We start from the raw sequence: 27,969 nt of genomic DNA, 5'->3' as shown, positions 1-27,969 counted from the left end.
CCTCGGCTCTCTCGGATGTCTCTCCTCACTGGCTGAGACATAGCATCAGCACCATAGAACCATTGGCTCCCACTACTGTCAATCACAGCCAATGAGGAGGGAGCAGGAGGGACTGAGCCATGCTATGTGTATCCCAAAGAAGCAGAGATGTGGCTCAGGAATGAGCATGCATGAGTGCCCCCAGAGTAAGCAGCTTGCTCTGGGGGCACTCAGCAAGAGAAAGGGGCCAGAAGCACTGGCGGGGGACCCAAGAAGAGGAAGATTGCCAAACCATTACACAGAGCAGGTAAGTATGATGTGGTTATTATTATAAATAATTAAAAAAATTAACCAAACCTTTAGAACCACTTTAACTAAGGCTGATTTGTTTTGGGGGTGGAGGGCAAACTTGCATGGTGGGGGGGGTCCTAGAAAAGGTTTTCCCAGGGCCCAGTCAATATTAAAGACGGCCCTGACCCAAACCATCCTCTCTGCCACTCTCTGGACCTCATCACCTCCTACAATGCTCACCTCCAGGACTTCTCTAGAGTCTCTCCCATGTTCTGGAACTCTCTACCCCAATCTCTCATCTCCTACTCTGTCAGCCTATCAGCAATCCCTAAAAAATAATTTCTTCTGGAAAGCCTTACCCACCTCAAGCTAGAAACTGAACTCCCATAGTTAATAACTTATATCACTTGCCCCTCCCTTTTGAATTTTAAACACTCACAATTATGCCCCTCCCAACCCTGTTGTCTTGCCTTGTATTGTAATTGTACTGTCTCCATTTATTTTTTAATGTGCTGCACAAGCTGTTGACACTATATAAATCTTGTATAATAATAGTAATGTATGTGTATGTTTTCCAGGGCTCTGGAGGCGGTGGCTCCCTGAAAGTGGTGCATTTTGGACTGGTATAAAAATTACTATATTCCGATGGTGAACAGAATTCCACATTTCATTTTTTATAGTAACCTGACATTATTTGCAAAAATAGTTGATGTAAATTGTAAAATATATGTTGTGTATATATATATTGAAATCTTTTTTAAAAGACCATTAAAGATAAGTTGTTTTACAATTTCGTAGTAGTCCGTGTCTGCTGTATGTTGCAATGCAGCACCTTAGAGAAAAGTAATCTGTTGTAAAGTAAATCCTGCCTGCAGAAAGTAATGGCAAAAGAGCATGTTTCAGTTAGTGGCACAATTACTGTTACTTCACTTAGGAACTCCAATAGACAAGTAAAATGAGTCAGTGGACTAATACTATATAACGTAACCCTGTACCCTAAAGCCCACCTCCATACAAAATATATTTGTTTAAAGTAGAACTATAGGCAAAACGTTTTTAAATTGATAAAGTAAGGGAGGGTTATAACCCCTGTCAGATTTTTTTCACTATCTGTGTCCCATTTTGGAGATTTTCTTTCACTTCCTGTCCCATAGCCAAACAGGAAGTGAGAGAAAATCGCTGCAAATTAAGGGAATCCCTTAGGGACAACCAGGTCATCAGAACTAGTATCCCTGTTGAAAGATTTCCCCTCTATTAATCGTCTTGGGACAACCCAGCATTTGGGGTTTTCTTTCACTTTCAATGACAATGGTGGGTGTATCCCCTTAGTGGGGGCACAAACAGCAGTCAAAATTGACAGGGGTTCTAACATTTTTTTGCCTTTAGTTATACTTTAATTTTTGTTTAAGTAAGATAGGAAGAGTAGGAACCCCTATTGGCTTTTATTGCTCCGAAGAGGTTTTCCTTCACTTTTATTGTGGTCACTGAAACAGGAAATGAACAGAAACTTCCTTGGGGGGGCACTCAAACAGCAATGAAAACACTTTGGTATATGGGGTAGGTTTAAACACTCTTCGCGATTAACAACAACCGCTCTTACACTTGTATATTCCTTTTGAACCAGAGCATTGCTTACATTTTTTTCTATGCGCCTATTGTTTTGGAAATAACTTTGCCATTAAAGTGACAATTTAGTCTGAAAATAAGTCCTGAAAGATTACTTCATACTTTGCAGCTTTTGCAGGTATAGCTATGTAAAACATTAAAAATAAATGCCTATACTGTTTAAAATCTAGTAATGCTTGGTTTCATCCTGCTCTGCACAGCCTGAGTTGTCCTTTATTCTCAGCACCGTGACGTAAATCAGAGCCACTTGATGCTGATCTGCTGACAGCCTAAAGATTTACTGCTGTTCAGTGGCTCTGGGGTTTTTTTAGTTTGGTGTTAGTTTTCAAACAACAAGCGTAAAAACTGTACATTTTATTTTAATAGTTTTCTCATTTCTAATGACAATATAATTTAGTTTCCACTGCAAAGCTTTAGAAATGTATTTATTAATGAAATACAGGTTTTTATTTTTTTTTACTTTTGTGCATTTTTATTGTAACAATAAAAAAGGTAAAAATAGTAAAAGAACATAAATGGAAAAGTCATGTCCAAATGCCAATTTCCTATCCTGACTATCTCCATGGGACCAAGCTAACAAATTAACCCCCCACTGCTTCCATTCAGTTAGAGCCACATACCAATAAAGTGAACATCCCTCCCAGAGAGAGCAGTCCGTAATCAGACACTCCTCAATTATGAAGGGTGGAATCTATGTGATGCTAGGAAAATTCTTGAATTTTCAATTTTCCTGACAACTCTCTTTCATTACACTAACATGAATTCACTAAAATAATAAGGGAGGGATGCATAAATAATGTTAATCTGAGGAGTTGGCAAGCAAGAATTTATTGGCCAGACTCCACAATGGTAAGAGAAGAGATATTGACATGGTAATAGGAATAGGAAAGAAAAGTGTGCATGGAGGACCATGAAACTGTCTTACAGATGGGTTCTTCTGACTCGTTAGGAAGCTGCCCAAGAAGTTGAAATACTGTGTGTGAAATGGGTGGTCCCCTCCTTTGAAACAGACAGAGATTTAGCTCTATAGATCTAGTGAATCATTTTAATGATCCCCTTTGAAATAACCATTCTGGAGCCTTGCCAATGGAATTTGCTGCCAGAAGTGGGAATCCCAGGCATCTTGGCCAAAATGGCTAGATCGCCAAAGCCGGGTCTTTCCCTTTATGTGCAGCTGCTGTCTTCCAGCCAGTCATAGAGGGGGCATAGTCATAAATGACTAGTGTGCATGTTGCTCAGTGTTCAAGCAACATTTTTTCGCATGCAAGTAGCCAGACCCCCTGTGTTTCCTAGCATATATAGTGTTTACACTGTAACACATTTGGTCAGTAAACATCTTCCATCTGTGTCCCATTGGGAAGACTCCTGTCTACTTCCTGTCCCATAGGGACAACAGGAAGTGAGAATAAATCTTTCCAAAAATTAAGGTAATGCCCTTTCAGTTGTCAATGGAACAGATGTCCCAACCATATTTTCCTTCTATTCCTTTTTTTTGACAACTTAAAATTTTTGATTTTTCCTCACTTTCAGTCCTGATGGCAAGGACACAAATAGCAATATAACCCAGTTCTAATACCTCACTACTCTTTTCAAAATAATAAATATGTATTGGCATTATGTATACTTTAATCTGTGATCAGCTGACTCACCCACCCTCAATCATGTGCTCAGTTTTGAAGTAGAAATACACAGTGGCTTAGTGGTTAGCACTTTCACCTGGCAGCACGAGGCTCGTCGGTTTGAGTCCCAGCCATGGCACTACCTGCCTGGAGTTTGCATGTTCTCCATGTGCCTGCGTGGTTTTCCTCTGGGTACTCTGGTTTTCTCCCACCCTCCAAAGACATGGTGGTAGGTTAATTGGCTTCTATCTAAATTGGTCCTTGTATGTGTATGAATGTGAGTTAGGGACCTTAGATTGTAAGCTCCTTGGGGGCAAGGACTGATGTGAATATACTATCTATATGTAAAGTGCTGTGTAAAATTGACCATGCTATATACAGTTGTGTTCAAAATAATAGCAGTGTGTTGAAAAAAGTGAATAAATCTCATAATCCTTCTAATAGCTTTTATTTCCATACACACAAATGCATTGGGAACACTACACATTCTATTCCAAAGCAAAACATGAAGAAAAATATATCAAATTTGTGTTGTTCCTCTAAAAAAATTGAAGAAAAGTGAATATTAGACTGTTCAAAAAAATAGTAGTGTTTGTATTCTTCTTTACAAACTCAAACATTCACTATATAAACTGAAAAATGTTTGAAGATTTTGCTTTCCTTTGAATCACGTAACCATTTGCCGCCTGCCCTATGGCCGAATGGCGGCCGGCAAATGTCATCAGCATTCCGGGTGGACGCCATATGGCGTCCTTCCGCACATGCGCAGATTGCGCTCCTGCAGAGCCGCACAGCGGCAAGATCTGTCACCACCAGTGTACCTCGGACACGGCCGATGACAGATCTGAGTATCGGCCCCCATTGCCGGTACCATGTGACCTGCTGTGACCAATCACAGCAGGTCACATGACAATTGTATACAATGGATGGCTTCATTCATGCCATCCATTGTATACTAGTGTTTATGTGAAGCGCTTCACCAATATTGGTTTTTTATGTCACAGGTAACTTTAGACCTTCTTTGATCTTCCTGGAGCTGATTGTTGGCTGAGTCCTTGCCATTTTGGCTATTCTTCTATCCATTCGAATGGTAGTTTTTCGCTTTCTTCCACGTCTTTCAGGTTTTGGTTGCCATTTTAAAGCATTTGCGATCATTTTAGCTGAGCAGCCTATCATTTCCTGCACTTCTTTATATGTTTTCCCCTCTCCAATCAACTTTTTAATCAAGGTACGCTGTTCTTCTGAACAATGTCTGGAACGACCCATTTTCCTCAGAAATTCAGAGAGAAATGCACTGTAACCAGCATGTACAACATTTGCTGCCTTCCTTCCTTAAATAAGGGCAATAATTGCCATCTATTTTTTAAAAAATGGAATGACCTCAATAATAGAACTCCACACTGCTATTATTTTGAACATGCCCCTTTCAATTAGTGATTCAATTACACAGAATCAGCAGCATGCATGTCATGACTGTTGGGTCTGTTGGACTTCTATTACTCTACTACACCTGCTAGTAAATTATTTGTCATGTAGAAATATCATTTCTACCAAAAACAGTGATTGAGCAGGTTAGTGATGTTTGACTGCTGTTATTTTGAACACAACTGTAAGTACCTATAATAAAATAGAAATTATGACAACCCTTTTCTATGTGTAAATATAATATGACACATATGCTTTTATGTAGTAGAATATATTAACATAGTATATTTCCTAGGCACTACGTGAGTGTACTCGGCTTACGCTGAAAAATATGTAGACTAATCTATTTTCCCGCACACATATTCTGTGTGCTGTTGCTTAGCTATGATATGACTAATCACAATGAATATTGTTTCCTTGACTGAAAATGTACACGAGTTTGCTTTTTAACCTTTATTTGATTCTCCTAATTTCCTTTTATATTTTAATACACCGACTAATATGTAATCGGCTTGCATTCCCTGAAAGCACAGAGCCAACGCTGAGGTGGCAGATGAACCAATTGTTCCCATTATGTGCAATATATTTCCATATTATTACTTTTTTTCCCGCAGACCTTCAGAATTGCAAGTCCCCATATGAAGTGGGAATGTTGATGTCATTAACATGTTCCTGTATGGAAGAAAGCCTCTATCACTTAGATAAGATATTTTGCATTTCCTGCAAATTATATCTCTGTTCTAGCAATCCACCCTTGTAATGCAGATTTGACTTCCACTTAAGTCAGTGAAAGGCGTTCTATTGAGATACTAGCAGATAATATCTTCCTTCAGAATACCTCCATGAAAGAGCGGCCTTTTGCAGGCAAAAGCATTTTGCTAAGAAAGCTCTCAATTTTCCTAATCTGCAACTATAATCTTCCTCAAATAACCATTATTTTTCCTTTAAGAAACATATAAAGTCCTTTTATCGTGCATTCCAATTTGATCTTACGTTTCTTTCGCTGCTGAAATAGCGCATAAGTGTTAACCTTTTTCCACCATTATACAATTCTCTGAAGTGAAAGAAATCAGACATTTTCCTTTTTTCAGTGATATCGTTTCCATTTTGTCGGCAGGAAAATGGCTGATAAAATGGATTTTTTTTTGTTGGCAGATGGGAATTTTCAAGCGAAGCACAGGTGCTATGAGGTAATTTACTAGCTATTATATGTTACTGAGCAATGTCAGGGATAAAGCTCTTTTTTCTAAAGTGACGTGTAGGATTCCCAGTGCTCATTAAAATATGCTCTATTCTGTGTGGATGAAATCATAAACCAACTCTATCTTTCAAGATTTAATTATTTATGCTGTTAACAATGAGTTGACCAGCAACCTGGCAGAGTCAGGTATAATCTATCAGTTTGTTTCCTGACAATAAATGTCAGGGAGAAGAGGGGTTGTTCATAAAACCATCTCGTGGAATTATGTGCACGTGTCTGCATGAATGTCTGTATTAAATAGTATTTATAGCATAATCGTGGGACTTGTATTGGTTATAAGCTTATAAACATTAGGATTATGTAGCAGACTTTGAAAATACACAGATGGTGCCTTACTTAGCGGGTATAGGGTGTTTACTGTATCCGCTATACTTTCAAGCACATTTGCAATAAAAACAATGCTGTTCTTTTTTGTATCATTCTGTAATTTTTTTATTCTTGTTCTTTTGTTGTTGTTATTGTAAATAAAGGAAATTGATCTGCACAAATTATCGTTCTGTCCGAATCCCACCATGTTGATTGCTTGTAATTGCCCATTATTAAAGGCCAATTTGTAGTTAAGTATTCAGTTATATGTAGACCCTAACTAAATTATATTTATCCTGATAAAATACTCAGTATCACAAATAATTGTCATATTTTAAATACATTTTTCACTTTCACCTTTTTTTTCAACCTTTACTTCAGTGGTGCTGATCTCCTGCAGCGTTTTTTGCAGATTTTCCTGTCTAAATGCATGCACTCCAGGGACAGAGCATTGTCACCCCATAGTAAGTGCTGGAACAAACAAGAACTTTCCTGTCCGGATCACAAAGGTTATAAAAATTTTGAAAATTATGTTTAAAATGACATTAACATGTTCAAGTATTTATGACAGGTTAGTGATTTGTTTACTACTTTGAGGGTATATTTAGAAAAGCATTAAATGTGATATTCACCAAACATTTACAGCACCGCTTAGATTTCTATAATTTCCTGTTTTGGCTGCCAAAGGGACCCAAAACCATCGGCCTAGGTTATGAGTGAACTCATCTTTGGAGCGATAAGGTGTCAAGTTTTGTCTTCTTGTGTCTTCATCCTCTTCAACAGTGTAGGGATCCCAGAGGCTTAGTCCTGTTTGTTGCTACAACCCGGTCCTGTTTGCACACAATAAGGAGTGTTTTTGCTGCAGTGCTATTTTTGTTATACTTGTTTTCTCCTTCAATATGTAACCTTCTGTTTGTTTTTTTTATTGACTACTTAAAAATAATTGAAAATATGTTTTGTAAATAAAGAATGTAAAAAAAAAAAAAAACCTAAATAAATAAAAGCTGCTTATCAGTAGTCAGTAGTAAATGGTTTGTCTCATCCCTGTGTTTGCTACACCAGCAAGAGAGCTTTATAAAAGAGGGTGCAGCGCTAGTAAAATCAATAAATAAAACCACATATATAAAAAAATCACATATATATAAATGGATAAATATAATAAAGTGACACTGTGCAATAATATATATATGCCACTAGAATATGTGGCTAATATCGTGAGAGAAAAGCACTATGTCAAACGGAGATAAGTCCAAGGTGAAAGTGTGAACGAGAATGACATATTGCACTACTGGCCTCCTCTGTTTTGTTGAGCTCCTGAGGGAGCTGACTACATCCACAGAGTGGTCATCTTTAAATGGGAACGCTGAGTGCAAATCATGAGGCAGTGAGGGATGCGTGACCAGACCTGTGTGAAGATTTCTGATGTCCTTGTTATATTACACAAATGCGCATAAAGGTTGCGTATCTGGTGAGTGCGCAATCTATATCCTAAATTCTCTCACCTCATCCACAAATTGTGTCATTGGACGTCAGAAGATCATTCGAGATCTCGTTCACACTTTCACCTTGGACTTATCTCCGTTTGACATAGTGCTTTTCTCTCACGATATTAGCCACATATTCTAGTGGCATAAATATATTATTGCACAGTGTCACTTTATTATATTTATCCATTTATATATATGTGATTTTATATATATGTGATTTTATTTATTGATTTTACTAGCGCTGCACCCTCTTTTATATTGTTCATTTGGAGGTCTTATATGGTGCCTTTGGTGTACAGCTGCTGTCATTTTAACAATATATTATTATTGTAAGCGCTCACTTATTTATACATTTTAGCAGCAAGAGAGCTTGTTCTGTTGCCAAACAATAGACTTACTAGCCAGATCACCATATAAAAATAAAAGAAAGCATCAAAAAAGAAAGCCAAAGTGTCCATGACATTTATCCCCTTCCTGCACGGGGCACTTTACAGATTTTAGTGCTGTCACACTTTGAATGACAATTACTCAGTCATGCAACACTGCACCCAAATGAAAATTATATAATTTTTTGAGAAAGATAGAGCTTTCATTTGGTAGTATTTAAGCACCACTGTTTTTTTACTGTTTGCTATATAAAAAAATGAACATTTTTAAAAACAAATTTTTCTTAGTTTCTGTTATAAAATTTTGCAAATACATAATCTTCTTCTAATCATAAGTTTAGGCCAAAATGTATTCTGATACATTTCTTTGGTAAAAATAACCCAAATCAGCGTATATTAGTCTGTGTGAAAGTTATAGAGTCTACATATTATAGAAAATATATTTGAAATTGATCAGTCCTGATGTACTAATAGCCTTTCTCATTTCTTGAGGCTCTAAAATGCCAGGACAGTACAAGTATCCCCAAAATGACCCCTTTTTGGAGACAGTCCAAGGTATTTAGTAAGGGGCATGATGTGTTTTTTGAAATTGTAAGTTTTTGTCACTATTTTTTGGAAAATTGTGGAAATTTATTTTTTAAATGTGTTTTTTTCACAATGTTTTTTACATACTGTCACCAGAGCAGTACAGATCCATCATATGAATGTGTGGCAGTGATCAGGGTTATTGACTAGTGACAGTATGTAAGAATGAAAATTAAATTGAGAAAAAAAAATTAAATTAAAAAAAAAAATTGTATCAATTTTTTTCACATATTGTGATCAGAGCAGTGCTGTGTTACCATAGTGACACTGTACTACACTGGGGAGATGATCAGGATTTTCTTTTTACAGTATGATTATTTGATTATTTGTAGCAGTGATGTCTACTGTTATAATCAATCATTTTTATGAATGGCATCCATTCCTTGCCAGTGTGTACTATTGTGATAGCTGTGATTGGTCACATCTATTACATGGTACAGGTGCACTTTGATTGGCCCTATCTGTACCATGTGATCACCGTGACCAATCACAGAGATCATCACAACAGTACACAGTGAATGGCTATGAATGAAAGTCATTCATTGTGTACAACTCTCATAGCGATAACATGGTACCAGGACCGGTTCCATATTATAATCTATCGCTGTGTATAGTGGACATAGCTGGTGACAGATATAGTCGCAGCGCGGTTGTTAGACTGCACAGGTGGCGCACACCTGGAAGACGTCAAATAATGTCCACCCAGGATGATAGTACTCCTGTCCAGCCTGTTGTAGGAAAAAGGCCCAGCAGGGTTTAAGGTTAAGCTGCAATATAATAGAAGTTTGATTTTGGGTTTAATACTGCTTTAAATGATGTTATTTACACTAGACAGTTTATTATATATTATATTTATTAAAAACTTTGTCTAATTAATACTTTTTTCTCTGGCTGTCTTTCTCTTAGCCACAGACAACTGACAATCTACCTTGCTTTTTGTGAGGAGCTATGACATCTCAGTGAGGTTGCTTGTAAACAAAATTCATGTGATCACTATATTCATGTGATATTGGGAAGCAATCAGAGTGTTTAACAATCATAAGTATGAGACCAGTGATTTTGTAACTAGAAGCCCCACTGCTGCTGGATTCTTGTTTTAAAATGGAACAAAGGTTAACATCCCTTTAACATGTGGCATTGGGTTGGAGAAAAGTAACAATTTTTTTTTTACAGATAAGGTGCCAGCTATTAGATCCTCCTTAGGGAGTATGCAGATTGAACCTGTCTTGTTTAAACATCAGATATCTAGGGTCTGATGTTTTCTTTGCTATTGACACATGTAATGTCATCATGCTGCAGTCAAACAAGCCTTGTAAGGCCCTCAGAAAGAAGGTTGGGGAAGCTGGTAAGTCTGGGAAGGAATTTAAAAACATTGTCAAATAATTTGAAATCAATTTTGCGGTAAGGAAAATAATCTACAAGTGGCATTTATTTCTAGCGAATGCTAATTTGTTTTGAACTGACCAGCTCAGCACATATAGCCCAAAAGATGGAATATTATGCTTAAAGTGGAACTTCAGGCAGGAAATTATATCCTGATACATCACTGCAGGCTGGCCCCTTTTGCAAATATAGCTATGTAATTTATTACAAATACGTGCCTACACTGTTTAAAATCCAGTAATGCCCACCTTGCTCTGCACATGCTCAGTTGCTCTCTATTGCTGTTGCTGAAAGAGAAAGAAAGCAACAAGAACGACTGACTGTGCTGAGGGAACGCAGGTTGGGGAGGTGAAAGGACAAACTCTGTTAAACTTGCAAGGATAGTGTCTTATGTTTTTTTTCTATGATATTTTCTTTTTTCTCCCTCATGATCAGCCTGTGAACTTCAGCACTGTAGAGCTTCAATCAGCCTTCCACTCTAACTTTGCTAATACATACAATCAAGGCTGGAAATGTAAATATTTTAATTATAGAAAGCAACATATAGTTTTTTAGATCAAGGAAAGGGGAAGATATTCCAATAAGGAAATTACTGCTCTGGGCTACATAAAATGGCGGCTCCAGCAAGATGAAACAGGACCAAAGCTGGAGGCAATTTACAGCACACATTCATTTGCATAATTATTAATGTGAAATGTATGTTCCTTTGTTAAAGAACATTCGTTGTTATCAATTTTTTACAGGTAAGGTTCCACTTTAAAGTTTTCAAAAACCTCAAAATCTTATCACAGGATCTGCAATTAACTCTTGCAACAGTGGGTGACAAAATTACATGCATCTACAATCAGAAAGAGATTGCACTAATTGAACCTTCATAGGAGGTGTGCCAGAAAAAAGCCTTTGTTGTCCAAAAAAAGAGCAAGACTACAGTTTTCTATTTGTACGGGCAAAGGCTAGGCCTTCTAGGACAATGTGATGTGAACTGATGAATCAGAGTTAGTCATTTAGCCACAGTACAGTAGACCTGTTTTGATCAAAATAACGACAGCATTGCTGAAAACCTCATACCAACTTCTAAAGCATAGTGGCAGAAATATTACGGTTTGGGGGTTTCTTTGTTGCTTCATGAACTGGGCAGCTTGCAATCATCAAGTCAGCTATGAATTCTACATCATATCAAAGTGTGCTTGACAAGAACATCAGGTTATCTGTCTAAAAATTAAAGTCAAAACAGAAATGGAACATAATCTGAAGCACACAAACAAAGCCACTAGCCTAAGAAATTATTCTGAAAAAATCAAAGAAGGTTTATTGACTGGTCTAGTCAAAATTGTGATTTGAATCCCATTAAAATGTTGGTGGCTTGGGGATAGAAACTGGGAGTTTATTCAAGAAACCCTCAAACGTTTTGCACCTGAAAGTATTTTGCACTGAAAAGTGGTCATGTCACCAAGTTGGTGTTAGAGACTGGTGGGCAGTTATATAAAACCCACAAAACAAATTATTTCTGCTAAAGGGAGCAAAACCAGCTTCTGAGGCCAAGAGTGTATTTCATTTTTTCATCGTACAAAAATACATCTATTGTCATTGTGATTAAATGGCATATTTTCAATTGTATTCCCGTATCTGAAGGCAATGTTTAAATAAAGATCTACTGTCTGCCTATTCAACAATTTCCTAAGGGATGTACATATTTTTTTCACATGACTGTAAATAGAGAATGGGAGATAAAGCATTCATTAGGGCTAATTAACAATAACCAGGGTTAAATAGAAAGAATGTTAATTAAAACCAAAACAAACATATCTTTCACTCTACAGCTTTGCCACAGCTTCTGTCATGATAAGATCACAGAACAAGACTGCAATCTCTAGTGACAGGTGCTACGACTGTGTAGCAGAATGTACAGACTGACACGGTATGTTCACTGTCACATACTTCTATCGCTGTCTTTAAAGTGTATCTAAAGCAAAAACAGAAAATAATATTTTGCAGCTTACAAGTCATTAGATGTGGAGGTTGTATTCATTTTCGTTTGCCAGGTTTTTTTTTTTATTATTATTATTATTATTTTCCCCTGATAATCCTACCTGTAACACACTGTCTGTTATTGGGTGACAGCAAGTTCACCCTGTTGTATTAGGAAAACATAAACAGGACAGGAAGACAGAGCTTCCTTCTCTACTCTTCTCTATAACTGTGGTGCCCTTTTATCATGCAGCGGTAAATGACCACTGCTTGGTTCTCCGGCATTCTCAGAGGAGACAGTTCTCTGAATGCCTTTTTATGAAGTGGTGTAGATCACTTCTCCGAATGAGGAGAGAAGCGATCTACAAATGCTTTGAACGCTAGAAAAGGCTGCTGTTACTGTAATCTCGTGAGATTACAGTAAGAGATCAGTCAAACACTGTTTACTAAGCAGCTGTAAATTACCACTGCTTCGTTTGAGGTTCCCCCGATTCTCCACCTCTGGGCTGGTGGGAGAACACAGATCGCCAGTGAAGGGCTGACATCGCTCCTTCATACACTGGCCACCTGTGTGCTGAGATGATTAGTGGAGAACATGTTCTCTGCTGATCATCTCTTGTTTCCTAATCCACTAATGATCTGAGATCAGCAACGATCCTTAGGATCACCGCTGATCTCTGTTTCATAAAAGGACACCATAGTGGGTGTGGTTCTGTAGACCTCAGAGAAAAGGATGAGAACAATGGTGTCCGTTTATGACACAGAGAATAGCTGCGATTCAACGGATCTCAGCTATTCTCTGGTCATTCACAGTTTATGACACTCAGGAGATCATGTCAGCCCTTCACTGGAGATCTGTGTTCTCCATCCAGATTCTCCAGCCCAGAGCTGGAGAATCAGAGGGACCGCAAACTTAGCAGAGATAATTTACCTCTGCTTAGTAAACTGATCTTTTACTGTAATCTCACGAGATTATAGTAAAATCAGCCGTTTTCCAGAGTTTGTAGACCGTTCTCCAGCGTTTGGAGACCGTTCTCCCTTCGTTCGGAGAACTGCTTCATAAACTGCATTCACAGGAGAACTGTGTTCTCCGAGAATGCTGGAGAACTGAGCAGCGATCTATTACCGCTGGTTCATAAACGGACACCAATGTAGCTAAGAACAGTCAATGCAGGAAATAATCAACTGACAACGTTTTTGCCAAGATCAGCTGGCATTTTTGCATTTACCAAACAGATATAACAAAACACTTTCAGTGGTAACATTTAACAGACGTAAAGGGACCAAATAAGAGATGTTAATTGTCGCTGAGTTTATACACACTTTAAAGCAGGAGTGGAAGATTGGCCCTAATCAGCTGCTGAAGTTGGCTAGAAAACTGACAGCTGGACATAAGCGTGCAAGCAGAGGAAGTAAGGGTGTGCTGGCCTTGCACCAGTATACAGGTCTGAGTGAAGTCCTCCTGGACATTTATGGCCCATTTCCTTTGATGAGTTAACTGCACTACATGGCAACATGCTGACACACATCCAACTTCCGTATTAAAAAGCAAAACTGTTCTCATCTCTTTGCAGTGCGTTTTGAAAAATACAAATGTTTTTTTTTTCTGCATATACTTTTTTTTCTGCTTTTTTCACCTCCACAAATGTAATTTCCTGATTGTGTGTATGGATCACTGATTTTTCCAGGAGTCTCCACTAAGATACCACTCAGATTTTGGGCATGCTCTGCAACAGAAGTTTCATTTTTGGTGAGATACTCCCTAAGGGTTAAATACATCTTAAGGGAAGCAGACACTGCAGCTTTTCTCATTAGGACACTGAGAGTGCACCAGATGATTATAAAGAACCAGTCCCTCCCATTCAGAATCCAAACGACATTGGCTGTTTCTTCAGAAAAGAAACAAGTAGGGACCTGCTACAAAGGTAAAATCCTTGCAGTGTACATTGATCACCCAGAGGGGATTGGTTTTTTTTTTCAACAAAAATGGAGGTATTATTTCCCTACCCCTATCCAAGCTAAATTCAAAAACACATTGAAAATTCGTGTCAATGCATGTCAATGTGAATCAAAACATGTCAACACACAATAGAGACGCACGTTGACTCATGACAATGCAGTTGCCTAATGCTACTCTATTGCTATACAGTATATAGCTGCTATATTGTTTTGTGATTTCTCTGCACACCTGAAGATGACGATTAAGCACACGTAGTACTCTGGCTAACAGTAATAGACCCAAACAGTATTTACCTAGCAACAGTATATAAAGACAGTTCTAACTTTCTATAACTTTAAAGCAGTAGTCTCCAAACTGCGGTCCAGGGTCCAGATGTGGCCCTTTATCTGGCCGTTGAGGCATTATTCCTGAAATTGACACCAACAATAGGGCACTATTCTTTCCACTGACACCAACAATGGGGCACTATGCCTTCCACTGACACCAACAATGGGACATAATTCATTTCACTGACACCAACAATGGGGCACTATTCCTTTCGCTGACACCAATGATGGGAAATCATTTCTTTCACTGACATCAACAGTGGGGCACTATGCCTTCCACTGACACCAACTATGGGACATAATTCTTTTCAATGACACCAACCATGGGGCACTATTCCTCCCACCAACACCAACAATGGGACATAATTCCTTTCACTGACCCCAACAATGGGGCACTATTCCTTCCACTGACACCATTGGGACATAATTCCTTTCACTGACACCAACAATGGGGCACTATTCCTCCCATTGACACCAATGATGGAAAATAATTTTTTTCACTGACACCAACAATGGGGCATTATTCTGCCCATTGACACCCACTATTTCTCCCTCTAATACCAAAGATGGGGCATTGTTTACTCCCACTGGTCACAATCCAGCCCCTCTAAAGTCAGAAGGACAGTAACCTGGCCCTTTGTTTAGAAAGTTTGGAGACCTCTGCTTTTAAGGATAAACTCACCTTTTTAAAAAAAATATTAAATGCACTTTTTTTGCATATAAAAAAATGTGCATTTATTATTTTTGCTTCTGGAGCCTATAAAGTATTTTACCAGCGATCAGCAGATCACTGCTGCCATGCAGGTCTCCTGCAGACCTCTTAGTATATCTGCTTGCCTGTACGGGATGTACGAGCAAGCAGATATACTGACAAGAAGAATCAATGAACTACCATGACATTCCACAGCGCTGTGGAAGTTCATTGAGAACTACAAGCCCACATCCGCAAAGGCTGTCGGGACCTGTAGTTCATTCATTCACAGAACATCGTGCATGAATGACTTGGCCGGACTGGTGGAGACCCGCACAGTCAAATTTTATTTTAAATTGTGACAGCAGGGAGGAGAAGATCCCTCGCTAGCTGTCACAATGGGGAGGAGTGGGGGCCGGTCCATTCGTAATATGTTACACCCTGATTATGGGTGTAACATGTTATGAACAGTGAACTTAACCTTTAAGTTCCAGTTTTATCCCACTGGCCAGTGATTGATAAAGAAAAAAGTTGGCTGGCAAAGTTGGGGCCCTTGAAGAAAGCACAACAGTTCCCAGAAGACAACAGATTAACTATAAGTTACTGATGATCTCTCTCTTTCAATCCTGCTGAGACAGTCCCTCTTTTCCTTACTTTCAAGTGGTTAGGGTGCTCTCACTAGGCATCCAAATCACACCCTCCCAGGAAGAAGGTTCTCAGGCTCATTGCTTCTTTGAGTTCTTACCCAATTGTGGTCAATTAGAGCAGGGATCTTTTTATCCAGCAGATGTAGTAGCAGCTCAGTCTCTTTCCCACACACCTGCTTGCTTCCAGAACCATTTTCTCACATGTAGCATTGCACAGAGTATGATGACAGCAGCAGTCTCATATCAGCCCTCTTCTCCTGGGTAGCATAGCGTCCGACAGATCTAGCAAACTCTAGACACACACCACTGTTTCCCTTCACTGCAACCTTGTGGTGAACTCTCTCAGCTACTCAGCACATGGTCCTCACAGTGGCTTCCTTCCTGTATTCTCCAGGTTGGTGCCACAACAGAACTTTCTTTCTCCATGAGCCCAGTTCACTCCCATTAGTTCGGATGCATCAGCCAATCGCCATCCTCTTGACCCAGGTAACATGGCTATCCCCTGTGCTGGAGACACTCCATAGACGAGTATTACAAGATAGTCTCCTTAAAAATGGCTGCTGCACTTCTGCATTAATAAATATTCAGTTAAACCATGTCCACACTGCAGAAGGATAATGCAGGAACAACAAAGTAAGAAGGTCCACAGCAGTTATCAGCTACAGTCCAGATTACACTGCAAAAAGAATGTAGTAGATCTAAATGACCCACTAGAGTGTACCTGTTAAAATATATAGGCTACTATTGCTCTCCTCCTGCAAATGCAAAGTGCTAAGTGTTAATATTTCTGATTAATGATCCAGTATACAGTTAATAAAAAGTTGGTTATAAGTCAGAATTTCTCAGAAAGCAAAAAAGGCAAAGTACCAGCATGACAACCTGATAACCAGCACATTCATAAGGAGAGGTCAGCAATGGCAGCCTGCATATTTCCCCATGAAAGGTGAACCTTAAGTAATGCAGCATTGGGTAAAGTTTAAGGTAACAGAGAACTAGGAATGGTAGTAGCTCATTAAAGTGTAGAAGGCAAGTCTGTCACTGGCCTGTGTAGCCATTTTGAAACTTCCATAACAAACTCTAAGCAATGTAGAAAGTTCTCCAGACCTCATGCAGCTTCAAACACACAACTGGAGATTTAAATAAAATAATTTCTCATCTTCCAGTGCTGATCACTAAGCATGAATTTACACTGTAAAAGTGATTTCTACATTGTTGTCTTCTCTTACCCCAGAGCAACTCTTCTTTACAAATAACCCACCTTAAAGGGCTTTTTCAGGAAGCTGAACACCTATATTAGAATCCCCTAGTGAAAGCTGCCATCACCCAACACCTAGAAGGCTGCGACACCAACCTTTAATTATTATTATTATACAGGATTTATATAGCGCCCACAGTTTGCTCTGCGCTGTACAATATAACGGGAGACAATACAGCAACAATACAGTTCAATACAAGAGGGATAGGAGGGCCCTGCCCCTTGGAGCTTACAATCTAGGAGCTTTAATAGTTTGTTACCGCTCTAGAACTAGTTTGCAGATTGTGATTCATACAATAGCAGCTTCCATCAAAGACTTCAAAAAGCATTTGTTTGCTTCTTGTCAAAAAACTCATCTGCCAGTTTCCTGTTTAACTAGTTACATGAATGAAGTGCAGGCACCTTCAGGCACCACAAAGCTTGGAGAACCCTTATATGCAAATTCCAAGACCTATGGGTAAGGCCCCATGTACACGGGACACTTTTGAACGACGGAAACTGACTGCTGGAAAACGTAGGTTAAAAAATGTCTGTTTAGCCATGTTTGCATACCGCGTTTATGCACGCTTATGAGCGTTTGCGTTTGAAAGCGTTTTTTAAAGATAACCTCAGGAGACCTTCCCAAATGCCCAGAATGCACTGAAAAACAGTAAAAAAATTTATTATTTCAGACATTTTGAGAGATATAGAGAGAGCAGAAGCAGAGAGAGCAGGATTTGTTGAGATTAGCTGTCTTTTTTTTTTGTGATGGCTGGATGTGTTCCAGCTCATTTCTGTGCAGAAATTCTTGCAGCAGTGTCTAACATACTTTCTTTCATGCAAAACCTCAAAGTATGGTGCACTAGGTCCATTTGAGTACCGAGAAAACACTTTGCATGAATTTTTAATGATGAAAAAAGGCTCTGGACAGCATCTAGAAATGGAAGAGTTAAAAAAATGTTCCAAATGCTTATAAACGTGGTTAGCCATGTTTACAAGCACTTGGCGTTTGAAACGCTGATAAAATCTACTCCTGAACGCAAGTTTGGCGTGTTCAAAAAAATGACTGTAAACTCAACTGCCTGTAAATGACATAGTGTACATGGACACATAGGAAAACATTAGGGAGAGTTCAGGGGCTGCTGAAAAAAAACGCTGAACAGCTCCCAAACGTGAGTTTATCAGCTGCAGTGTACATGAAGACTAAGAATTAGAGCTGGCTCAACCTGTCCCACCTCCAACACCACCCTATTGACCAGTGAGGCCACCTATGCCTGTAATGGGCAGATAGGGAGGTGAGAGAGGGGAGGCCAGTTTGTGACCTCATCAGAAACTGTCAGAATTTTGAATTGCTCTGGGTATAAAAGCTCCAGGGGTACTTTTTGCAGGTTTATGCAGGCATCTCCTTGTTGGTGCATTTTATCTATATGTATATTTTAAGAGATTTCTACAGAGATGGGTAAAGTGCTCAAAACACCTCCAATAAAAAGACAATTGTGATCAGACAAGGTTTATCCCCAGATGAGCCTTAACAGGCAGCATCGGCATGTGCTCCATAGATATGAGATTGATGCCTGATGCCTGAAAACGGACATACATAGCCATCAAGCTCTGGATTCCTTACCTTCACTTTAGATTACTGCTTGCTTTAAACAGAAACCCATAACATAATATATGCTGGATGAAAAATAAGACAATAAAAATTAAATCTGAAAAGAAAATTGAAGGAAATTGCATTGCAGAATTCTTTAAAATGCTGCCATATGTCACATAGCCAGAGCTCTTCTGAATTCTAGCCATGCTTATGTCAGGAACAAGTCCTAGTCTGTGTGAGGGATTAATATGACACCAGGCTGTGATCTGTAATCCCTCGCTATTATATTATAATCTATTTACCCTGCATGTTAAGAGGCTTTTGGTTTACAACAACACAGAAAGTGTCATTTTAAGTGTAACTCAATGAAACTTCTTACATTTTTTTCTATAGCTGTCTCTTGAAGATGGATTCAAATTTCCGTATTCTTATCACCATCATTATCAGTTTCTAATAATGCCCTGCGTGTAGAATAATGACATAGATATAAACTACTACTGCACACAACAGGTAAACAAGACCTGTGTGATCTACGGCTCTGTCAGAACAATTGTCATAGTACCCACTGTGCCCAACTGGATCTTTATATTTAAATAGGGGGGTGTAGTCAGGCTGGGTTATGAATGTGTTACTCTTAAATCATACATACAGTCAGGTCCATAAATATTGGGACATCAACACAATTCTAACATTTTTGGCTCTATACACCACCACAATGGATTTGAAATGAAACAAACAAGATGTGCTTTAACTGCAGACTGTCAGCTTTAATTTGAAGGTATTTACATCCAAATCAGGTGAACGGTGTAGGAATTACAACAGTTTGCATATGTGCCTCCCACTTGTTAAGGGACCAAAAGTAATGGGACAATTGGCTTCTCAGCTGTTCTATGGCCAGGTGTGTGTTATTCCCTTATTATCCCAATTACAATAAGCAGATAAAAGGTCCAGAGTTCATTTCAAGTGTGCTATTTGCATTTGGAATCTGTTGCTGTCAACTCTCAAGATGAGATCCAAAGAGCTGTCACTATCAGTGAAGCAAGCCATCATTAGGCTGAAAAAACAAAACAAACCCATCAGAGAGATAGCAAAAATATTAGGCGTGGCCAAAACAACTGTTTGGAACATTCTTAAAAAGAAGGAACGCACCGGTGAGTTCAGCAACACCAAAAGACCCGGAAGACCACGGAAAACAACTGTGGTGGATGACCGAAGAATTCTTTCCCTGGTGAAGAAAACACCCTTCACAACAGTTGGCCAGATCAAGAACACTCTCCAGGAGGTAGGTGTATGTGTGTCAAAGTCACAATCAAGAGAAGACTTCACCAGAGTGAATACAGAGGGTTCACCACAAGATGTAAACCATTGGTGAGCTTCAAAAACAGGAAGGCCAAATTAGAGTTTGCCAAACGACATCTAAAAAAGCCTTCACAGTTCAGGAACACCATCCTATGGACAGATGAGACCAAGATCAACTTGTACCAGAGTGATGGGAAGAGAAGAGTATGGAGAAGGAAAGGAACTGCTCATGATCCTAAGCATACCACCTCATCAGTGAAGCATGGTGGTGGTAGTGTCATGGCGTGGGCATGTATGGCTGCCAATGGAACTGGTTCTCTTGTATTTATTGATGATGTGACTGCTGACAAAAGCAGCAGGATGAATTCTGAAGTGTTTCGGGCAATATTATCTGCTCATATTCAGCCAAATGCTTCAGAACTCATTGGACGCCGCTTCACAGTGCAGATGGACAATGACCCAAAGCATACTGCAAAAGCAACCAGAGTTTTTTAAGGGAAAGAAGTGGAATGTTATGCAATGGCCAAGTCAATCACCTGACCGCAATCCGATTGAGCATGCATTTTACTTGCTGAAGACAAAACTGAAGGGAAAATGCCCCAAGAACAAGCAGAAACTGAAGACAGTTGCAGTAGAGGCCTGGCAGAGCATCACCAGGGATGAAACCCAGCGTCTGGTGATGTCTATGCGTTCCAGACTTCAGGCTGTAATTGACTGCAAAGGATTTGCAACCAAGTATTAAAAAGTGAAAGTTTGATTTATGATTATTATTCTGTCCCATTACTTTTGGTCCCTTAACAAGTGGGAGGCACATATGCAAACTGTTGTAATTCCTACACCGTTCACCTGATTTGGATGTAAATATCCTCAAATTAAAGCTGGCAGTCTGCAGTTAAAGCACATGTGGATCGTTTCATTTCAAATCCATTGTGGTGGTGTATAGAGCCAAAAATGTTAGAATTTTGTCGATGTCCCAATATTTATGGACTGTATGGGCAGCACAGTGGCTAAATGGTTAGCACTTCCGCCTGGCAGTACCAGGGTCGTTGGTTCGATTCCCAGCCACAACACCACCTGCCTGGAGTTTGCATGTTCTCCCTGTGCCTGCATGGGTTTCCTCCAGGTACTCCAGTTTTCTCCCACACTCCAAAGACATGCTGGTAGGTGAATTAGTTCCTGTCCAAATTGGCCATAGTATGTAAATGAATGTGAGTTAGGGACCTTAGATTGTACAACCCTTGAGGGTTAGGGACTGATGTGAATGTACAATATATACAGTGGGGATCAAAAGTTTGGGCACCCCAGTTAAAAATTTGTATTAATGTGCATAAAGAAGCCAAGGAAAGATGGAAAAATCTCCAAAAGGCATCAAATTACAGATTAGACATCAACAGTCAACAAAAGTTAGATTTTATTTCCATCATTTACACTTTCAAAATAACAGAAAACAAAAAAATGGCGTCTGCAAAAGTTTGGGCACCCTGCAGCGTTAATATCTTGTACTGCCCCCTTTGGCAAGTATCACAGCTTGTAAACGCTTTTTGTAGCCAGCCAAGAGTCTTTCAATTCTTGTTTGAGGTATCTTTGCCCATTCTTCCTTACAAAAGTCTTCCAGTTCTTTGAGATTTCTGGGCTGTCTGTCACGCACTGCTCTTTTAAGGTCTATCCATAGATTTTCAATTATGTTGAGGTCAGGAGATTGTGAAGGCCATGGCAAAACCTTCAGTTTACACCTCTTGATGTAATCCCCCGTGGATTTCGAGGTGTGTTTAGGATCATTATCCATTTGTAGAAGCCATCCTCTCTTTAACTTCAGCTTTTTCACAGATTGTATCAAGTTACCATCCAAAATTTGCTGAAATTTTATTGAATCGATTTTTCCTTCTACTCGTGAGATGTTCCCTGTGCCACTGGCTGCAACACAACCCCAAAGCATGATTGATCCAACCCCATGCTTAACAGTTGGACAGAGGTTCTTTTCATTAAATTCTGTGCCCCTTCTTCTCCAAATGTACCTTTGCTCATTCCGGCCAAAAAGTTCACTTTTAACCTCATCGGTCCACAGAACTTGTTTCCAAAATGCATCAGGCTTGTCTATATGTTCATTTGCAAAGTTCAAACAATGATTTTTGTGGTGAGGACGTAGAAGAGGTTTTCTTCTGATGACTCTTCCATGAAGACCATATTTGTACAAGTATCTCTTTATAGTGGAATAGTGTACCACAACTCCAGTGTCTGCCAGATCTTTCTGGAGGGATCGTGCAGTCAAACGTGGGTTTTGAATAGTTTTTCTCACAATCCTGCGAGCTGTTCTGTCTGATATTTTTCTTGGTCTTCCAGATCTTGCTTTAACTTCCACTGTTCCTGATGACTGCCATTTCTTAATTACATTCCGAACAGAGGATATTGACATCTGAAAATGCTTTGCTATCTTCTTATAGCCTTCTCCAGCTTTGTGAGCGTCAACTATTTTCAGTTTCAGTTTTCTAGACAACTGCTTAGAAGAACCCATGGTGCTGATTGTTGGGGCAAGGTCAGATGAGTCTAGGCATTTAAAACCTTTGAGATTGACATCATCTGGTCTTCCCAGATGATGATTGAGAACAATCCATGACACTGGCAGGTCTCAGCTTGGCAAAGGGGGCAGTGCATGCTATAAATTCTGCAGGGTGCCCAAACTTTTGCAGACGCCATTTTTTTGTTTTCTGTTATTTTGAAAGTGTAAATGATGGAAATAAAATCTAACTTTTATTGACATATTATAAGAATGTCTAATCTGTAATTTGATGCCTTTTGGAGATTTTTCCATCTTTCCTTGGCTTCTTTATGCACATTAATACAAATTTTTAGCTGGGGTGCCCAAACTTTCGATCCCCACTGTATGTAAAGTGCTGCGTAAATTGATGGCGCTATATAAGTACCTGATATAATAAATAAATATCATGCTGATCTATGCTGGGAGCTTGCTGGAGATCCCGACCACTGCTCTCACATGCCCCCCCCCCCCCCACACACACACACTAACAGCACTAGGCTCTTTGGAAACCTGGACCAACATACTCTGTGTGAGAGCAGCGGTCCAGATCTCCTGTGTGCTGCAGACAAAGGGCAACTGGATATAGAAGTAAAGCACTAACACATTAAAAAATTAAAAAATAAAAACTCACTTTCTTTACTGTAAGGGCCCATTCACATATTGCATAGCAAAGAGTGATTTTCACACGATTTTGTTTGTCACATAGAGCAAGCCCATTCAAGTATGCCCCATGCTCATTTATCCCTGGAAAATGAGCTCCTGTTCCTTTTCGGGCCACACGCTTCATGTAATTTTTAAAGTCATCATTTGCCATAACTGTCACATAGACGTGCGTTTAATTTCATTCCGAATTGAAATTCAGACCACATTTTTGTTTTCTGGAGATTTGAATGTATCCACATTTCCAAATTACAATAGTAATGAATATAAATGAATGCAAAATAATGAAACAAAATTTAGTCCGAAATAAATTATTCAAATTCAATCAAATTTTAAAAAAAATTCGAAAACAAATTCAAAATGTAAACATATTGCTGACTATTGCTTATTTCCTTCAAAGACTGTATGTTTTAGCATAGCTGTGTTCCACAATTCGAATTTGAAAAAGAATAAAATAAAGTAGAATAGAATAGAAAATAAATGAATAGAACATACAATAAAATAATAAGCTAGAAAATCAAGGCATAGAATAGAAAAAAATTGAATAGATTGGAAAAGAATAGAACAAAATAGATTGAATATAGCCGTCTTCCGAAATTTGAATTTTGAAATTCAAATTCTGAATAGAAAAGAATAAAATAGAAAGATTATAGCCATCTTCCGAAATTTGACTGTTTTATTTTCTATTTCATTCTTTCCTATTCTATTCTGTTTTACTTTATTCTGTTCTTTTTAAAATTTGAATTCTGGAAGACAGCTATAATATTTCTATTTTGTTCTATTCTATTCGAAATTCTCATTTTAAAACAGAAAATTTGAAATATGGCTATATTCATTCTATTATTTTCTATTTTATTCTTTTCAAAATAAAATAAAATAGAAAATAATAGAATGAATATAGCCATCTTCCAAAATGTGTGTTTTGAAGTGAGAATTTTGAATAGAATAGAGCAATATAGAAATATTATAGCTGTCTTCCAAAATTCGAATTTCAAGAAGAACAGAATAGAGTAAAACAGCATAGAATAGTAAAAAATAGAATAGAAAATAAAACAATTGAATAAAAAAGAATAGATAAGAATTTAAAAAAAATAATAGAATATAATATAATAACTATAACCGTCTTCTGAAATTCAAATTTCAAATAGAGTACAACCAGCTATTCTTCACATGGAGTTTGTATCAATTCCATATTTTCGATTCAAATTCGATTTGAATACTTCAAATCCATTGGAAACATTTGAATCCATTTGTAAACGAATAAACAAAACTAAAACAAATGAATTTTGTTACGAATGCAACAAAACAAAATTAGTAACTTAGTGAATTGATCCGAAACTAAACAATTTTTTTCATTCTGGACATGTCTACTGCCGCACAATCCTGTTTCGGGACAAGCATGGCAAAATCACATTGCGTTTGGGGTACCATTAGGTGATAATGGCGTCCAGATGCACGTTGTACAGCGATTTCCACATGATTTGGAATCGCAAGCAGAATCATTATGAATCCGCCCGTGATTCCAAATCACAAAGTGTGAATGGAGCCTTAAGCAAGCCTGACTGCATCCCCCTTTTTTGATATAAAAGTTCAATGAGCTTTTTGAACGAGAATAGGTCATTACAATCTCTACTTTCAGTGCTGCCAGATGGAATGACCAGACTAAAGGCCCATGCACACATGGAAATTAATATAAAATGCATTGTTGTGCTGCAAGAAAATCGATTTCAGAGGAGCCTGGTTATATCATGCTTCAATGCAAGGTGTTTTACAAATTTCCTGCATGCTATTTTTGTTTTCATTTTGCATTTTAGCAAGCTCATTGGAGTGAATGATAAATGCCCAATGTGCAAATATTGTGGTTTTGTGCATTTTTAATGCATCTACAACATGGAAAAAACGTGTAAGTAGCATTCAGCATTAAAGTGCATGTAACCCCAATATCTCATTTTACTGGTATGTGTCTGTTTTACCATTTACATGTATTAAAAATTATCCTGTTCTCTTTACATTTCCATCCTTGTGTTTCCTTTGTGTGAAATACCTGGTGTTCCTGACTGGTCACCTGCTCTCCTATGTCAAACTGACCATGCCAGGCAAGGAAGCACTTCCATCCCAGTGTGATCAGTTAGCTTTTTTGCATTCTACTTGGGAGTGCAGCCTACCTGTACTCCAGTGGTCAGACCTGTGCTGACACCCCCCCCCCCCCCTCCTCCGCACACAGCTCTTCAATGGGAAGATCAATGTACTGCTGACATGCCCCCCCCCCCCCCATAGTCTTTACCCCAAGCTCTCTAAGCCCTTTATGCAGCTGATAACAGGTAATGTGGTCACTTATTAAAAAAAAATGATATACAGTTGCAAGAAAAAGTATGTGAACCCCTTGGGATTACGTGGAGTTTTGCATGAATTGGGCATAAAATGTGCTCTGAACGTCATCTAAGTCACAACAATAGAAGAACACAGTCTGCTGAACATAATACTACACAAACAATAGATGTTGCCAAGGTTTAATTGCACATAACATGTAAACATTCACAGTGCAGGGAGGAAAAAGTATGTGAACCTTTGGACTTAATAACTGGTTGACCCTCCTTTGGTAGCAATAACCTCAACCAAACGTTTCCTGTAGTTGCAGATCAGACCTGCACAACGATCTGGAGTAATTTTGGACCACTCCTCTTCACAAAACTGTTTCAGTGTAGCAATATTCTTGGGATGTCTGGTGTGAATCGCTCTCTTAAGGTCATGCCACAGCATTTCAATCAGGTTGAGGTCAGGACTCTGACTGGGCCACTCCAGAAGGCGTATTCTGTGCTGTTGCAGCCATTGTTTTGTTGAATTACTTGTATGATTTGGGTCATTGTCCTGTTGCATCACCCATCCTCTGCGGAGCTTCAGTTGGCGGACAGATGGTCGTACGTTTTCCTGCAAAATGTCTTGATAAACTCTGGAATTCATTTTCCCATCAATGACAACAATCCGTCCAGGCCCTGAGGCAGCAAAGCAGCCCCAAACCGTGATGCTCCCTCCGCCATGTTTTACAGTGGGGATGAGGTTTTGATGTTGGTGTGCTGTGCCTTTTTTTCTCCACACATAGTGTTGTGTGTTCTTCCCAAACAACTCAATCTTGGTTTCATCTGTCCACAGTATATTTTGCCAGTAGTGCTGTGGAACATCCAGGTGCTCTTTTGCAAACTTCAAACGTGCTGCAATATTCTTTTTGGACAGCAATGGCTTCCTCCGTGGTGTCCTCCCATTTACTCCATTCTTGTTTAATGTTTTCCTTATTGTAGATGTGTCAACAAAAATGTTAGCATGTGCCAGAGATTTCTGTAGGTCTTTAGCTGACATTCTGGGATTCTTCTTTACCTCATGCAGCATTCTGCGCTGTGCTCTTGCAGTCATTTTACAGGATGACCACGCCTAGGGAGAGTAGCAACAGTGCTAAACTTTCTCCATTTGTAGACAGTCTGTCTTACCGCGGACACATGAACATCAAGGCTTTTGGAGATACTTTTGTAACCCTTTCCAGCTTCATGCAAGTCAACAATTCTTGATCGTAGGTCTTCTGAGAGCTCTTTTCTGCGAGGCATGGTTCACATCAGACAGTGCTTCTTGAAACCAGTAAACCCAAAACAGGTGTGTGTTTTTTAAGGGCAGGACAGCTGTCAGCAACACATCCAATATCATCACACTGATTGGAGTCAAGGTTGGCTCACTCCTGGCTCCAATTAGCTCTGGGAGAAGTCATTAAGCTAGGGCCTCACATACTTTTTCCTCCCTGCACTGTGAATGTTTACATGTTATGTGCAATTAAACCATGGCAACGTCTAATGTTTGTGTAGTATTATGTTCAGCAGACTGTGTTCTTCTATTGTTGTGACTTAGATGACGTTCAGAGCACATTTTATGCTCAATTCATGCAAAACTCCATGTAATCCCAAGGGGTTCACATACTTTTTCTTGCAACTGTATATGTTGTAGTTCTATTTGAAAATGAATGAGTTGTTTTACAAGGTGGTGAAAGTTAACATACACTTTAAGGCCAAGACAACTAAGCTGCAAAATGAGTGCATTCAGCATTGTCACTGCTGATCAATAAGGTTTGTAACCGGCACTTCTGAAATGTATACCTGAGGATGGCTGAAATGATACATTTACAGATGTCAGAACCCGACAATGTAATTTTCAGGCAACTCTAAGCTAATCAAAGTTGATAGACCACAATTTCTATTTTCCTAGCAATGTTTGCAGTGAATTTGCTTACAATTGTGGTTCATTTGTTTAGGTATATATTTTTACTGTCGCCCTTACAAAATATTCAAAGGATTGTGTTTTTGTGATCATTTTCAATGCTTCAGTTATAGTTCTTTTTAATTAAATTGTTTATTTTGTAATGTTAATCTTTTAATTCCCTTTGTTTATTTAGTAAAGTTGATTTTTTGGGGGGGTTTTTAAGAAAAAGTTAATTTTTTTCTCACTGAAGTATTATATTGTTTGGGTTTTTTTTTTGCCTAACATGAAAATGTAATGTTTCTTTCATGTGTCCAAAGGGGAAATACTTCCTCATTAAAATCAGCAGGGGCCAAGGAACAACTTTTTGGCTGGGTGGACATTACCCCATGAAACTCCTGACCCTAACATAACACGGATCACTAATTTCTTACTTTGATTCTTAGCTGAAAGCATCTTTTAAGTTCTTC

The 27,969-nt window shown here is 38.8% G+C and overlaps 1 protein-coding gene across 4 annotated transcripts in view; it reads left to right on the top strand.

Annotated features, from left to right (window-relative positions):
• WDPCP (WD repeat containing planar cell polarity effector) overlaps positions 1–6,689 on the top strand; it is a 470,287-nt gene extending 463,598 nt beyond the window's left edge. For all 4 annotated transcript variants that reach the window (XM_089671996.1, XM_089671995.1, XM_089671997.1 and 1 more), the window contains one exon: positions 849–6,689. In XM_089671996.1, coding sequence (XP_089528122.1) covers positions 849–899 — 51 coding nt within the window. In that variant the 3' untranslated portion in view covers positions 900–6,689. The remainder of the gene's footprint in view (positions 1–848) is intronic.
• The last annotated feature ends 21,280 nt before the right edge of the window (positions 6,690–27,969 follow it).

This window comes from Staurois parvus, unplaced genomic scaffold (genome assembly GCF_062004578.1).
Source record: "Staurois parvus isolate SC_StPar_1 unplaced genomic scaffold, SC_StPar_1.0 ptg000117l, whole genome shotgun sequence".
Taxonomy (NCBI): Eukaryota; Metazoa; Chordata; class Amphibia; order Anura; family Ranidae; genus Staurois; species Staurois parvus.
The sequence above is the reverse complement of the archived record's forward strand: the minus strand, read 5'-3'. Positions and strand labels throughout refer to the sequence as shown.